The 17,127-nt window shown below is 40.1% G+C and overlaps 1 protein-coding gene across 6 annotated transcripts in view; it reads left to right on the top strand.

Moving 5' to 3' along the window:
- Positions 1–17,127, top strand: part of KCNH7 (potassium voltage-gated channel subfamily H member 7) — a 318,392-nt gene that overhangs the window by 289,499 nt on the left and 11,766 nt on the right. For 5 of the 6 annotated variants that reach the window (XM_038751859.1, XM_038751858.1, XM_038751857.1 and 2 more), the window contains 2 exons: positions 8,987–9,202; positions 9,741–10,007. In XM_038751859.1, coding sequence (XP_038607787.1) covers positions 8,987–9,202; positions 9,741–10,007 — 483 coding nt within the window. The remainder of the gene's footprint in view (positions 1–8,986; positions 9,203–9,740; positions 10,008–17,127) is intronic. The other variant, XM_038751856.1, reaches the window with a different exon arrangement.

Raw genomic sequence — 17,127 nt, 5'->3', positions numbered from 1 at the left:
CTGTGTTTTCTGCACATAATAAACACTCAGTAAATTCCATTGGTTAATTGACACTTCAGTTCAAATGTTAATTCTATATTTCATTCATTAATTTTCCCTCATTCTGCTAACAGCTATTGGACTGGAAGTTGATTTTGAACTCACAGATGCAGCTTGCAGTTCTTAGTTGCAGTAGCATTTGCTATTTTGTTTTCTCAGATTCACAGTTCTCTCTGAAAATAGGTCTCCAGTTAGATCTGGGCTTGGTGTAGTCTATAACTGCTCACTTTAGAGACAGTTGATATTCATCAAGGTTAAGGTAGTGATTTCTAGGATTTGTCCCCTCTGCCGAAAAAAATCCCTATTCTGAAGAATAAATTAGTAAGACAAAATGGTAAACCGTATGTATGCTGAAAAATAATAATAATTATTAATAATAGTAGTACTTGTTAAGCACTTACAATGTGCCAAGCACTGTTATAAGTGGTGGATTAAAGAAATAAAATAATTTAAAGATCAAAAAAATTAAACAAGACCAAAAATAAAAGGTCTTTTAGAAGAGGCATTATTTAAATGTAATTAATTAGGAAAATTCACTTAGATATGACCCTACGAACATCTAATGTTCCATCCTTTTGGTTCTTCTGTGTTCTTGTAGCATGGTATCATGGTCATTAACTCATAGGTCTCATGAGGTCATGGTGACATAATTTAATCCATTCTCCCTCTACCCCCCACCCCCACACACCTTTGACATGACCATGTCTCAAAAAACAGTTGAGAATTGATTGTCCTATTACTGGCTTCTGGTAGAGAACAATCTTTATCCTTATTTGGTCTTTTGTCTTCCTTGGAGAAGCATGACTTTATCTCCCATTTATTGTAATTTTAATTCTCTAGGATAGATAAAGCTAACATTTCCCGTACCTTCTTACTACGCATATTTCAAATTGAACTCCCTTAAAGTCTTTCATGTTGAATTCTCATGCTAAAACCATGGTTACAGGTCCCAAGAATATGTAGGTAACAAAGTAGCCATTATACATTGGATTATAAATTGGAATAACTAAAGTCTTCTAGACTGTGAGCCCGCTGTTGGGTAGGGACCGTCTCTATATGTTGCCAACTTGTACTTCACAAGCGCTTAGTACAGTGCTGTGCATACAGTAAGCGCTCAATAAATACGATTGAATGAATGAATGAATGAATTGTGCTTATTGAAACCTAGGGTCAGCCACAGTCCTATTTTAAACATATATCCAATCCACTGCACAATGCATAATCCATCTATTAAGAGGCCTTCCCAAATGGTGCCTTCAATTTTACTTAAGGCATTGAAATAGCTCAGTTGAGGTGTTAGTCAATGAATGCCAGCTCTTCAGACATCTCGGGACTAGCAATCTAACCAGCTGTTTTTGGGAGTTGTCCAGGCAACAGCTCTATCAACTCTGGGATTGATCATCAAATTTCACATGCCCGTAACCATCTGCTGAGGTAGGATTCTCATACTCATAGCACAGCTGCCTGACTACTGATATACTTCAAGTCCTGGGCTGCAGTTCATCATCCCCGGCTTTAAAATATCTTACTTAATGCTGAGCAGTTCCAGTTTCAGGGAGGAAAAAAAAGGTCTGATGCTAAAATGAAAAAAAAGTTGAAAAACTCATTAATGCTAAATGGTACTGGATGCATTAAGAGTGAAAAAGGCAGCTTTCCTGAAGTGTATTGATCACTTGCAGGATCACTTTCCACTTCATCAAAGCCACATCTTGAACGCAGCAACCCCAAACTGACTATAAATCTGTCAAGGAAATGCCCTATGAAATATTCAGTCTGCTCTTCACAAAGAATCTGTTGACAGAGGTGGTTTGCCTGAATAACCTTCACATTTCTTATAATGAAACATGCCCATCTACCAAGATGAAATTGAAGTGATCTTTCAGACTGCCTGCTGCGAAATTTCAAATAGCCAACTTGGATTTTGGGTCACACCTTTGGTTATTCAGGCGGGCTTTAAAGAGATTTCTCCCTTCTGTTGTTCAATGGTGTCTTGAAGGAATTTCTCCCTTCAGTCAATCAATGGTATTTGTTGAGTGCTACAATCTGAAGTGCCTTGTACTAAGTATCTGGGCGGGTACAAGCACTTGAGAGTACAATATGGTTAGGAGACAGGGTCCCTGCACTTAAGAAGTTAACAATCTTTGGTTTTTCAAGGATTTTTCAAGGGTGTAATAAGGAGATTACACATCTGGTTGTTCAAGGGCATTGGGATGTCCCCTTCTGTTGCTCAGAGGTTTCTTAAAGGGACTTCTCGGGCCAGTCTTCCAGTTAGAGTTCCAACAATCAGTGATATTTACTCACTACTTACTATGTGCAGGGCGCTGTACTGAGCACTTGGGAAAGTTCAGTAGAGTTGGAAATTGGTAGACATGCATTTGCGGATCCTGTCCTCTCTTTGCTCTCCAAGTTTAGTGATGAGCAAATGTGCCAGTCACATGATGGAATAAATGCTTTTGTTTTGGAAATTGGAGCTGGAAAATGAGGATGAAATTTCTTGGCAATGAACAAAATAATAGCCTACAGAAGGTAAAGCAACAGTAAAAGTATGTGGAGGGTTATTACATGGATGATGGTCACTTACTGTTTGCTAACTTCAAGGATCTCTAGTCCATTTGTAGCTCAGACCTTGGGGCTGTCTCAGAGAAGCAAGCATACGAAAAAAGTGCTTCGGTGTCTTTAATCCATTAAACCAAACAACCAAGTGAGTCACCCTGAGAGGAGCATTTACACTGCAACTGTCAGCGTCCTAAGGTGATATCTTAATGTCCTGAAAAAGTTCCTGCATCCCTAAGCAAACTAAAGTTCTGTACTGGGGAGACTCTAATTTATGCATCTTACATGAACTTTTCCATGTCACGTTTCCAGAAATACCCTAGAATCAACCATATCCTATTTTAAGAAATTTTAAGAAAGTTTTGCCTGATGTGTGTTGGTGGAGCTTGGCTATTGAGGCCCATGTGGGAAGCAGAATACTCACTGACCGAAGGAGCCTGAAAGAATTGGAAGCCTATTCCAGTAACTATTGCCCTTTGGGGACTATACTTTCCAGAATCCTCTGGAATGTGTAACATCCTGGGAGGATATGGGTCTGAAGAAAAGGGGTATGGATGGGATTAATGGACTAATTAATGGATTAATTAGTCCACCAAGTACTGGAAATCCACAAGAAGATTTCTCTCTCTCTCTTTCTTTCTCTCTCCACTTCCTCTAGTGTGCTTCTCTACCTCCTCCATGTGGTTGCTTGTAAATAAAGAATCCCAAATATACATACTCAGGCCAATTAAATAGTGTTTTCTAAATTGTAGGAATTTAGCTTCTCCCTCTTTCTCTACCTGTTCTATTGACCAGTGTGTGAGATTTGAGACTATCTAGGGTCTGAATTTTTTCCATGTTTCTCCACCACTAGCAGTGATGATCTTCTTACCATCTGAATTTTAACACTGTTTCTGCAGTGAGAAAACCTCATACGTAGTTTTTATCCAAAATTCTCCTCTTGCTCTGCAAATCCTGTATCTCCCTTCTCTTCCATCACCAAAGTTCAGGTATTCAACTACCGCCTTCTTAACTCAGCAAACCAATAACTCACCTTTGGGCACAAAGAAAATAACAGGAATCAATAGCTACTTTGATGTCTCAAAATCTGTCTCTGTTACAAATTAGCCTGTAAAGTCAGATAATGTAGGTGAGGTGCAAAAAGAGCACAGAATTTGTTTGGTAAGAAGAGTAGAGAAAGTAGATGCGCTCTTGCTTGTGTTTATGGTGGGAGAAAGACCGAGAAATACCCTAGATGAACCCATTAATGGCTTCAGTGGCTACTGGATTGATCGGACTTGGTATCTAAATTAGTTACAATTGTTCAGAGGACTAGTACATTTAAAGGGAGCCCTGCTGTTGGTTCAAGTGGAAAGAGCACTGCTTTGAGAATCAGGAGCCTAGGTCTAACACCAGTTCTGCCTGTAATTAGCTAACATGAGCATAGATCACACTTTCTGTGCTACACCCTTGCCCGTTTACTTGCTCACTGCACTCCATGCCCCAATGGAGACATGACTTGCAGGTCCAAGAGAACATATGTGGCACCATGTAAACCACTATCATCATTATGAATTCCTGTGCTCTAGTTCTCGGACCTGAAATCTCAGGACTAAGCCTCATGCATTGTTCCTGACTGGAGGCCCCTTGAATACATTTTGGGACCTTGGTGGAGAACAGATGGGCCCTTTTGGGGAAGTCTGAGTAAGAGGAAGAGCAGGAGAGAGAGAAGGGGAGGGAAGGAAAATGAAAGAAAAATAAAGAGTGAGAGAGAAAAAGAAAAAAGACATGAGCAAGAACAAAGAGAGATTGAGATTGATTTTCTTTTTGCTTGGTGGGTGTCTATAGGTGGTTCCACTCAAAATGGGGCATTACATAAGAGAAGGTGTCCCCTATGGATATATAATAAAATGATTGCACTCTTATGGTGGATTAGGTACATTTTAATAATGTTCCTGAAAAATTTTTGTTCTACTTTTTATAAGTATACCCTATTGCCTAGATGGTTGTTTTCAGCTTCAGTTAAAACCATTGAAGGCTATTTGAATTTTATTGACACTATAGTTAGAATAATTCAGGTTTGTTTCTGTTCCTTTCAAATGGCTAAACGTGGACTTGTTGTTATCACATATTTTTTTCAGTTTATGTTGGCCTGCTAGGGTCTATGTTGCCATAGCAACCCTTTTTGCAAGTTTCATCTCATTATCATTTATCTGTAGTACTTATCCACTTTCCTCCTCGAGTGGAACTATCAATTCAATTTGTGGTTTTGTAGCATGAGCAACCTCTACTGAAATTTCCAGCAAAATTGTGCTAGAATCACGTGGATGTTTCTAGCACCACAGCTGCATCCCTCAATTGATGATATGAGCCCTATTTCAAATGGCTTCTCCCTGACATATTCCTTGGGAAAAAAAAAGCCCAAATAGAGCCAGAAAACCCTTGCTGTTCATGTACGTATGCAAGATATGCTCTTCATCATACAGGATATGTTCCTCAGTATGCCTCCTGGGTCTTCTTTGATTTCTTTTGGAACACCTGCATCCATGTTGCATCCAACACCCGGAATGATGGTATGCTCATTATGTTCCCATAGTTACCAGGCTTTCAAGTGGGGAAGACAATAGATTTTTCTTTCCCCCTTTCTACCCTGTCACCACCCTGCTGCTTAAAACAGTGACTTCCTAACCTGCAGAAGACCTCCAGAATAGCAAGGGAACCCTGGACTTTTTATGGTCTCTTGGGAAGAAAACCAAGTCTGCCCTGTCGCAAGACGCAAGGCAGTGTGGTTTGCTCATCCAACCCAAATGTTAAAATACTCCCTGGATTACTCTCTGCAAAACCTTCATTCCTGAATTCCTCGTGTCATTTCAGTGATGGTGACTTACCAGCGACTCATCATTAGTCTGTTTAAAAGACAAAGAAACTGACTACTCTGCAAAGAAATCTTCCATTAAATAATGATTAAGAAAAAAGGCACTGGCCAACCAAAACAAGGGGCCTAAGGGTGCAAATGTCAGTCTATTTGTATATATCTCTCTAGGCACAGTGCCTAGTGCCTCTTTTCTTTGGCAACATGTCAGGTCAGGAGAGGTATATTGGTTACAGGTACACTTTCAATTTTTTACAAGTTTCTCCACCCACTTAATGTGCTTATTTACATTGAAAAGAGCAACATCACATATAAGTAGTTTACGAATTTAATTTTTCACCTATTATATGAAGAACTTTGTGTTTTAACAACGGCCAACGACTTCAGAATTTTTGAATTTCTCTTCAAACAAGAATTTAGCTGTTTTCATTTGATGAACCAAAGAGTGCAAATTGAATTTCCCCCAAAATTTAAAATAATTTTAAGTAAGGAAAAGATGGGAGGAAGATGCCCTTCAAAATCAAAATTTTAACAATCAGAGATTTTGCTTAAAAAAAGTATTGCAAGCATACATACAACAGGATGCCTCAGAAAGCAAATTTGAAATAAGACTTTTTCAGACTTGTTAGATGATAACTTGTCTATCAACTCTGTTATATGGTACTTTCCCAAATGCTTAGTACAGTGCTCTGCACACAGCAAGCATTCAATAATATGACTGAATAGGAATAATAACAATTGGACTTATATTTTTAAAGTTATAGTCAACTCCCTGGAAATTTAAGACAACCTTGAGGAATGTTGGTCATTGCCAGAATAGGGATGAGAGCATGGTGATGAAAATAGAATGAGAGAGTAAATATTTAATTAGCCTGGACGGTTTTATTCAAACATAGCGGCTTTGTGATAGGAAGTGGGTTCCCACCCTGCCCATTCCCTGTTCTATGGCAACAAAAATTTACAGAGGTCACATTCAAACTCCAATACAGTAATGGATTCATTTTTGATAGTCTATAAACTGAGAGAGCCTAATTTTTAGGGTTCTTGGCTTTATTAGTTTAGGTTGAATTCTAACAAATTGTAAATGTGGTTTTATGTTTTCAGTGCACCTGATGTGGATACTCTATCAATGTTCTTATTGCTATAACAAACACAGAAGAGCTTTGTCCCTTCCTAAAATTGAATTCTCTGCTTGGCTCCAGTCTGTAGTTGTTAATCGAGTAGGAGTAGTGCTGTACAGATATATTATAACAAGGCTTCAGCTATCATTATTTAGAGGCGCTCCCTAATCTCTGCCTTTTGCTAATTGAACTATGACGATGATTTAAAATGATGTGGTCTGAGGGTTTCTTTTCCCAGACTGACCTTTTTTGAAATGGTCAACCAAGTGAAGGGTACTGTCTACCAAGCAGTCTTGTCGTTCCTGCTCCTGCTTTCTTTTACTTTTTAGGTGGAATAGAGGGGTCAGCTTTTCCAGCCGGCCCCATCTTCATAAAGAGCTAAGGATTCCATCCCTTCCAGCTCTCTATTGGAAAATAAGAATAATAATTCATAATTATGGTATTTGTTAAAAGCTTACTATGTGTCTTCTAGACTGTGAGCCCACTGTTGGGTAGGGACCGTCTCTATATGTTGCCAACTTGTACTTCCCAAGCGCTTAGTACAGTGCTCTGCACACAGTAAGCACTCAATAAATACGATTGATGATGATTCTATTCTATTTATTCTATTTATTTTATTTTGTTACTACGTTTGGTTTTGTTCTCTTGTCTCCCCCTTTTAGACTGTGAGCCCACTGTTGGGTAGGGACTGTCTCTGTATGTTGCCAATTTGTACTTTCCAAGGGCTTAGTACAGTGCTCTGCACATAGTAAGCGCTCAATAAATATGATTGATGATGATGATGATGATGATGATGATGATGTGCCAGGCACTGTACTAAGTGCTGGGGTGGATACAAGCAAATTGGGTTGGACACAGTCCCTGTCCCACATGGGGTCCACAGTCTTGCTACCCATTTTGCAGATGAGGTAACTGAGGCACAGAGAAGTGAAGCAGCTTGCTCGAGGTCGCACAGCAGACAAATGACAGAGCCAGGATTCAAACCCCTGACCTTCTGACTCCCAAGCACATACTCTAACCACTCACTATGCCATGTGAGGCCAGGCTGGGGAAAAGCCAGTTGGGTTCTGAACAGGTGGCCCCTGTAAACGTCTCCTTCCCTCACATCATGTCATTCTGCCTAGGGACTCCCATCTGACAGGGCCTAGGCCTGGGGCGGGACCAACACTCTTAGCAAACAAGGTTCCAAGGACCTGGTACCTCTGGATGAATGTCTACTGTACCCGTTGGAATGACAAATCCACATCCACAGGACTGAACAGGTGGAGGCGAGACAGATTAATCTGTAGGAAGTACCTCAAGACCATCAGGATGATAAAACACTGGAACAGACTATGAGGGAGCTGGTGGAGTCTTCATTCCTAGATATCTTTAGGGAAAGCACAGACAGCCATTGGACATTTACACGTTTTAACAGGGGATGGGCCACAGGGTCCAAAGATGTAGCCCCTCTGACTCTACGGCTCTATTCCTGTTCATTGTTGAAAATGGAACATTTCACCCCCAGTGTTCAAGTCTTCCGAGCAGTTTCTAGAATTTAGGATTCCAGCGCTAGTGGGAGTTACCTTGAAGCTCTGAAAATGCTCTCTCACTGCTCTTTGTACAAAATTCACACATCCAGGCAGCAACTGACCATGCTGATAAGAAAACATTGTGTCTCATTTTGTAAACCCAAGGAAAGATAAGGGAGATTATGTACAAAGCCATAAATGTATTTTAATGTCTGTGTCCTCATCTACGCTGTAAACTGATAGACAGGGAATGCATCTACCTACTCTCCTGTGCTGTAGTCTCTCAACATACAGTAAACACTCAGCAAATAGGGTTGGCTGATTTATTTTAACTTTAGGAGGCTGGGAAGATTACACTAACTTAGTACCAATGATTCTTTCATTGAGAACTTTGAATTTAAATCCATTTTGCCTTCTAGCTGCCTTGTTGGTAAAAGTAAAAAAGTTGCTAAAGCCATGAAAAAATGGTTCTCAACATACTGCTATGAGAATTAAACATGCTGTGGGCAATTTCTTTGATAGGGCCCTAGATGAATTAATTAATGTCCTAAGAAGCGCAAGGTAAGCAAATGACAGGGAATTAGCCATAGAAGAGAAGGGATACCTTTTAGTCATTTATGTAGGAAAAAAGTACATCAGTATTTGCATTCTAGAATTCTGTTGATTAGTAATTAGTGGAAACCAGATGGGAAATCACGCCGTCTCCCCAGGACACTAATGAAACAAGTTACAGAATTTGTCTTCCTGAGATTTTCCTGATGAAATATATCCTCAGTCAACCTTTGGGGCTGGAATTATCTTGACATTTCAGTTTAAACAAGGCCATGTGCACAACTGAGTTGTAGGTAATTAGGTACAACATATTGGCATTGTACTGAAACACTGAAATCCTCTCTTGTTACCCCCGCCAGCCAAAGTGCCCTCTGCATCACGGGCCAGGACTTCCGAGAGATCGGGAAGTGTGCCGACGAATGGAATTCAGCTCCCCCATCTATGGACGCCTGGAATCTGCTGGGCCGAGGGAGCCCCTCAAAAGACCAAGCATGCTTCGGTGACCTTTAAAACATGTGAAAAATCTCCATGGGGAACACAGAAGAGTGGAGGAGGAGAAGGAAGTCTGAATAATGGTGCTTTTGTGTTTATAAATGGATACTGGGACAAATTTTCCAAGGCAAAGCCTACCCCTATTTGCAAGCAGTTTACCACCTGCACCTTATTTTCACAATCATTTGACATTTGTGAGAGATGTGTGGTTCCCTATAATTTACTTTGGAGAGTGAAAAATATGAAGTAGCACGATACTTTAAAGATAGAGTTACATTTTACTCTGAAATGAATAATATGCCTCTTCACTCACTTGAACATGTCCTGAATAAAAATAGACCTTCCAAAAAAAGAAATACTAGCAGCAAGAATAACTTTTGGGTAGTGGCTTCGTATTAGGTATAGCCTAGTTTAAATGAAAAAAAGATCTTTCCGTGAGGTGCTTTATGAATCCCAGTGATTTCCTAGACAAGTTTCATTGTTCACTGGTACATATCACAGATGAGAATGGACCCGGGTAGAATTACAGGCTCATTTGTATTTAGTGGCTTGTGGCACAAAATAGAATTACTAATAAAACGCCTGCATTTTAATATCTTGCATAAAATGTCATCTCTTTAATAGATTATGGCAAAGGAATCAGCATAAATGATCCTGGAGATAGTGTTGATGCCACCCGACGTTACCAGTGTTCCAAGAAACTTTTTGAAGAAAAGAAAAGTGGATCATCATCTTTCACCTCCTCCATTGATGATGAACAGAAACCTCTCTTTTCTGGGATGTCAGATTATCCTTCGGGAACCAGAAAAGCAAGTAGACTAGATTTTGAAGAAACAGCACCGACCTCAGAAAAAATCCACGCTGTCAAAAGAAGTCACTCTTACAGAGGTAATTGGGTTGTTTCCTTGTGAGCCTAAGTCCTCTCTTCCTTCTGCTGTGTTGATCATAAAAAGGAATTTTCCCCCAGGTCCTCTGTATTTGTAGTATATGTGTGTTCTTGTAGGTATGTGTGTAAGTAAATAGAAAGATAAGTAGAATAATACTTATGCTGCTTTAATCTTTTGAGGATTTTCTGAAACATGTGCAAGTTCTCTGCTTTGAAATCACTTAAGGTATTTCCCATCTATGAATTCTCATTATTCTCCACTCAAAGAATGAGTAGAAATTATTTGAAATTAACAACAATAATAATGGTATTTGTTAAGCAGTTACTACGTGCCAAGCACTGTTCTAAGCACTTGGGTAGATACAAGGTAATCAGATTGTCCCACATGGGGCTAACACTTTTAATCCCCGTTTTACAGATGAGGTAACTGAGGCACAGAGAAGTTAAGTGACTTACCCACAGCTGACCAGTGGCGGAGGCAGGATTAGAACCCATGACCTCTGACTCCCAAGCCCGTGCTCTTTCCACTAAGCCACGCTGCTTCTCTGCAACAATAGAAAACCAAATGGAGTAAGATGACATCTTGAAGAAAGTGGTGTAACTTGGGGAGAATCATAATATTTTGTGCTTGTCCCAAAGTAGCAGAGTAGTAATATCATGGGGAAACCCTAAATTCTCCTACATCGTGAAGTTGAAGACAACGGGGGCCCTAAGTCTGTTAATTGGGAATTACGAAGAAGAGATGAGGTACTACCAGAGGAGGATGGCGAAAACAAAGGCAGCTCAGATGAAACAAATTCCCCAATGGTTCTTGTAATGGACACTCCCCACCTCTCAGGGGAAGTAATTCAGGGAAATTTTAAACTACAGGATCAAGAACTCAAGGAGTGGTGAATAGGTGGTGATGTAAGAGAAGCAGCGTGGCTCAGTGGAAAAGAGCCCGGGCTTTGGAGTCAGAGGTCATGGGTTCAAAGCCCGGCTCCGCCACTTGTCAGCTGTGTGACTTTGGGCAAGTCACTTCACTTCTCTGGGCCTCAGTTCCCTCATCTGTAAAATGGGGATGAAGACTGTGAGCCCCACGTGGGACAAACTCATGACCTTGTATCCCCCCCAGCGCTTAGAACAGTGCTTTGCACATAGTAAGCGCTTAATAAATGCCATTATTATTATTATTATTATTATTATGTAGAGTGGATCAAAAATTCAAATGAAGCGGTAAAGGGTACATGAGTTTGCCAAGAAGAAGGGGAGGGAGCAGATAGATCTATGGAAGTGTGGACCAAAAAACAAAGAAGCAAATAAGTGGCCAAGGCAATACCTGAGGCAGACAGGTCTGGGCAACATTAAAAGGAAAGGGACCTTGCGCAGGTTAAACATCTGTGGGCAAAAATGTCACTAACCTCACTAAAACCTAGAGAAGCAGCTTGGCCTAGCAGATAGACCACAGACCTGGGAGTCAGAAGGACCTGGGTTCTAATCCCGGCCATGCCACTTGTCTTCTGTGAGACCTTGGGAAAGTCACTTAACTCCTCTGTGCTTCAGTTACCTCATCAGTGAAACCCATGAGATCCATTCATTCATTCATTCATTCATTCAATCATATTTATCAAGCGCTTTCTGTGTGCAGAGCACTACTAAGTGCTTGGGAAGTACAAGTCGGCAACATATAGAGATGGTCCCCACCCAGCAACGGGTTCACAGTATAGAAGGGGGGAGACAGACGACAAAACAAAACATTTGGGGACCTGGACTGTGTCCAACCTGATTAGTTTGTATCTAACCCAGTGCTTAACAAGTACCACAAAAAAATACCATAATTGGGGACGTTGCGTGAATTCTTGTAAAATACAGATCAGGGGAGCATTTCTAAAATAACATTTTACTGTAATAGGCAGTCATTAGGAGCTTCCCCAGAAGATCGTAGTCTTCCTTAACAGATGTGGGCACTTACCCTGTGGGTCCCAAGGGAAACCCACAGTGACACCAAGTGATCCCTGGGGTTTCTTTCATTCGCTGCTTGAAAGCTTGGCTGGCTCCCGTTAGCTCCGTGATCATTCACCACATAAACTCAGACCTCTGTGAGTGCATACGTTACCAGATACATAGAAAAATAAACTGGTGTTTGATGACAATGGAATCTAATCTACAGTGCAATTAGAGAAGCAGCGTGGCTCAGTGGAAAGAGCATGGGCTTTGGAGTCAGAGGTCATGGGTTCAAATTCCGGCTCTGCCAATTGCCAGCTGTGTGACTTTGGGCAAGTCACTTGACTTCTCTGTGCCTCAGTTACCTCATCTGTACAATGGGGATTAAGACTGTGAGCCCCCATGGAACAACCTGATCACCTTGTAACCTCCCCAGTGCTTAGAACAGTGCTTTGCACACAGTAAGCGCTTAATAAATGCTATTATTATTATTATTATAACAAGAACCTGGCAAAAAAGACTCTTAAAGCCAAGCCAAAAAGGTCAGAAAGATGAACTGATTTGGAGCCCAGAGGTAAAGTAGTGAGTAGAACATCTCACACTGATTTCACTGTGATTAGCTAGGGATGCCCTCCTCTCCCTTCGAACAAGGCAATAATAATAATTATGATACATGCTAAGCACTTCGTGCCAAGCACTGTACTAAGTACTGGTGTAGATACAGGATAATCAGGTTGAACCCAGTCCCTGTCCCACATAGGGCTACAGGTTAAGCGGGAGGCAGAACAAGTACTGAACCACCATTTTATAGTTGAGGAAGCTGAAGCATAGAGACGTTGTGACTTTCCCAAGGTCACACAGCAATCAAGTGGCAGGGCAAAGATTAGAACCCAAGTCCTCTGAGTCCCAGACCCATATTCTTTCCACTAGGCCACACTGCTTCTCAAGGCTAGCGCAATAAACCCAGGCTGTAGGATATCACCTTCTAAGCAAACACTGGAAAATCTCCTTCTCCATTCTGCAAAATCCTAATGCAAATGCTTTAAAAGCAAAGTTCTTGTTGCGATAATGGCATATCCCAATACCTTTGTCTTCGTGCAGGTTGGAATTGTCCAGAATTATTGCCCTTAGACTAGTGAAGTGTGTTGGCTCTGAGCCCGCTTTCAAATCCGCTAAAAATACATGCACATGTTCCCTGGCCTGTCTCAACTCTTGATGAAACAGATGAAAATAGTTCCTCATTCATCACATTGGAAACATAGTCTATTAAATGGCTCGTTTCCGTTATTCATGAAACAGGTTATTTGGGGACTGCCCAGAATAGAAACACGTTTGTACCAGAGTTGAAAGAGGTCCTGAAAGACTGACTGGGTCATCTAGGTTGGCTTTCAAGAGTCTGTAAGGCTTCTGCTGAGAGTGTATTTTCAAGGATATTTTCCACTCTAAGTTTTCAGAGGCTCAAGTGACCAGGACTGCAAAACCTTACCTTGGAATTATTTGACAGGCTGCTCAGACATCACTGACAGAAAACAGGTCTTCATGCTTTTGGCCCAGATTTTCCTTTACTCTGTGTCTTCCAGTTAGATTTAACTAACCCCACCTGATACTGTTGTCATTAATATTAAAAAAAAAACCCACAAACATAATTTTCAAAGTTCCCACATTTCAGGTCCTGTTAGAATGATAGATAATAATTATCTTGAAAAAACTGCATATCAAAATGTCACACCAATTGATTAAATGTAATTTATGTCATTTGGCATCAATCAGCATGACATATGGTTATACCTGATTAAGTAGCATCTATTAACCAATGCAAAGCTATTGAACCTTTTCATTTTTTCATTAAATATTTCTTTTACCGATTAAGTTTCAAAAGTGGACCAGAAAGACTTGCTTGAGTATGTAACAGGAAATATTTTGTTTCTTTCGTCATGCTGTGAAAATAAGGTGACTGTGATAAGTAATGTTTTATTTCTCCAGAATTTTAGTTTTTCCGATCAATAAATTCTTAATTTAGCTCAAATTCCTCATATTGGCTCAATCAACTCCGCCCTGTACCCATAGGTCAGTGAAACTGCCCATTTTGAACATTATAAAAGTCTAAACTGCTACAGACGAAGGTCAACAATTGAGGCAACCAAAATCGTATACATCTTGCAGTTTTCAAGTGTACTTTTCCTTCACTCATTTCCAGCAGCATGTCCTGCAACTATAGCAACATTTTCCAAGGCAACCCACAGTAGATTCTTTTCTGAGCTATATTTAGAAAATGTCTACAGGGTGCTCCTAGGAGAACTCCTCTTTGAACTCCTGAATTTTTATTGTTACCTCAGGTTGGTCAAGTTTCTTTTAATAAAACTGTCAAATCTAAAATGTATCTACAGAACCTTGACAGTTCATTCATTTGTGGTGTCAGTGATAAGTCAGTTTTGTTTGCTGCTGGTTTTTTGTTTTGTTTCGAAGCACTGAAAATATAATAATCCAGAATTATAGGCAGGGATAAAACTTTTTTCATTGTTTTGGAAGCCAAGGATCATAAGCAAGCAATCATTGGAAGCATAGGAAGCAGTAACTAGAATGTGGCAAGGTATCTATTAAGCTTCCCTGTCTATCTTCATTATTACCTTATATTCTAACCTGAGCATTGCTACTCTGCTCCTCCCTTCAAAGAACCCCAATCTACCCAGAAGACCCGCTAAAATCTTGAGGGTGTGATGCAAACTCCCAAACTCCCAGCTCATTTAATACTTTTGATCTCAATTTGGATTTGACTTTTTCTGCTAAAGTTGTAAAGCTGCTTCACAAATCACCGAAGTATTTGTTGTTTGGGATTTTAAACAGGGTCACACAACCGTGAATGTTGACTTACAGTTCCCAGTGGAAATCTGCTGCTAAATTACTTAAAAATCCAGCACAAATCCTTTTGCATCCTTTGCTGTATTTGTTATCGTTTTATCGCAGAAGGAGTTGTGCCCATAGGAAAATGTCAGCGGTAGAATTTCCTGTTACAAGAATGTTTCAGTTAAAAAGTATTAATGATGGCATTTATTAAGCGCTTACTCTGATTTTTTCCATGGATAAAAAGAAAATTCAGCTTTTATATGAGGAGGAACTACATTGGGGTTTAATAATAATAATAATGATAGCATTTATTAAGCGCTTACTATGTGCAAAGCACTGTTCTAAGCACCGGGGAGGTTACAAGGTGATCAGGTGGTCCCATGTGGGGCTCAAAGTCTTAATCCCTATTTTACAGATGAGGGAACTGAGGCCCAGAGAAGTGACTTGTCCAAAGTCACACAGCTGATGGAGCCGTGATTTGAACCCATGACTTCTGACTCCAAAGCCCGTGTTTTTTCCACTGAGCCACGCTGCTTCTCTTGTTATTAGCCTAGAGGGTTAGGGACATAAGGGAGATGGGGAAGAAGATAGAGAGGATATAAAGGAGATGGCAAAAGAGGAAGGGCAGATAGAGGAAGAGGGAAGTGAGGGACATTTAGTAACGAAGGTTACTAAATAAGCCTATGGACTATTTCTGGAGCACAGAGGCCCCTTTTGCTTATTTTTACCTGAAGCTCTACTTGTCCCCACTCCTCCCCTACTTATCTCATCCTAAATATGCAAATGTGTTTGCATTTAACCTTATTATAGTGCCACCAAACACCCCACACAGAACTGCAGGTGCCTCATTAGCAACATTTGTGTGAATTCGATGAAAAAATGCTGGGTAAAACTAGATAAAATTAACTCATTCCCAGGAAGGAAGAGCTGGAAGCTTCTGTGTAACTGACTGCATCTTTTTGAAAAATAAAGATTCGTAAAATCCAAGAACTGAAAGCTACATGGGCCAAGTGGCCCAACATTTTGCCTCCTGAACTATCATTATTATTATTATTGTTGCTACTGCTAACATACATTAAGAGCTTATAATGTGCAAAGCAGAACTACTTCTTAATTGATTTTTTTATAATTACCCCAGATGTTTTGCATATTGTAAGACCTTTTAGTGATAATTGTAGTAATAGTTTAGAAGGCAAGGGAACAACCAAAGTAGAAGAGGAGGGATGCATATAGCATTCTGAATAAAACCCAAACCATAATGAGGACAAGTTAAATTAAACTATCAAAAATACCAATAGTAAAATACATTAATTAGACACCACTTGGAGAGGGCAGTCTTTGTGTATCTTTCTGTACTATACTATCCATCTTATGCTTGAAGATTACTGTTATACTTAATAGCATATTCTAAAATTCAATTACCCATTAGGAGACTATCCATATGGCTAACCTGAATTTCTCATGCTATAATTTATTTTCCATTTCCTTGGTTCTGCTCTCTGTGGAGATGGAAAACATCTTTAATCAATCTATTATATTGAGGGCTAACCCTTTGCAAATCCTTTGCAAACCCTTTAGAGAAGCAGCGTTGCTCAGAGAAGCAGCGTGGTTCAGTAGAAAAAGTGTGAGCTTGGGAGTCAGATGTCATGGGTTCTAATCCCGGCTCCGCCACTTGTCAGCTGTGTGACTTTGGGCGAGTCACTTCACTTCTCTGGGCCTCAGTTACCTCATCTGTAAAATGGGGATTAAGACTGTGAGCCCCATGTGGGACAACCTGATTACCTTGTATCCCCCCCAGTGCTTAGAACAGAGCTTTGCACATAGTAAGCGCTTAACAAATGCCATTATTGTTATTATTATTAAATCATTGGATTGTCTCTGTTGCTGAATTGTATTTTCCAAGCGCTTAGTACAGTGCTCTGCACACAGTAAACTCTCAGTAAATAAATATCCCCCCCATCTTACCTCCTTCCCTTCCCCACAGCACCTGTGTACATGTATATATGTTTGTACATATTTATTACTCTATTTTACTTGTACATATCTATTCTATTTATTTTATTTTGTTAGTATGTTTGGTTTTGTTCTCTGTCACCCCCTTTTAGACTGTGAGCCCACTGTTGGGTAGGGACTGTCTCTGTATGTTGCCGATTTGTACTTCCCAAGCGCTTAGTACAGTTCTCTGCACATAGTAAGCGCTCAATAAATACGATTGATGATGATGATGAAATATGATTGAATGAATGAATTGACCATCTGGAAGAGTACAATAGAGTTAAACACCATACCTTCCCTCAAGAAGCTTATATCTTATTTCCTGACCTTCTCTCTATTTTCTATACCGATCCTTTACCT

Source organism: Tachyglossus aculeatus, chromosome 9 (genome assembly GCF_015852505.1).
Source record: "Tachyglossus aculeatus isolate mTacAcu1 chromosome 9, mTacAcu1.pri, whole genome shotgun sequence".
Taxonomy (NCBI): domain Eukaryota; kingdom Metazoa; phylum Chordata; class Mammalia; order Monotremata; family Tachyglossidae; genus Tachyglossus; species Tachyglossus aculeatus.
Note: the sequence above shows the minus strand (reverse complement) of the source record. Positions and strands in the feature narration are given on the sequence as shown.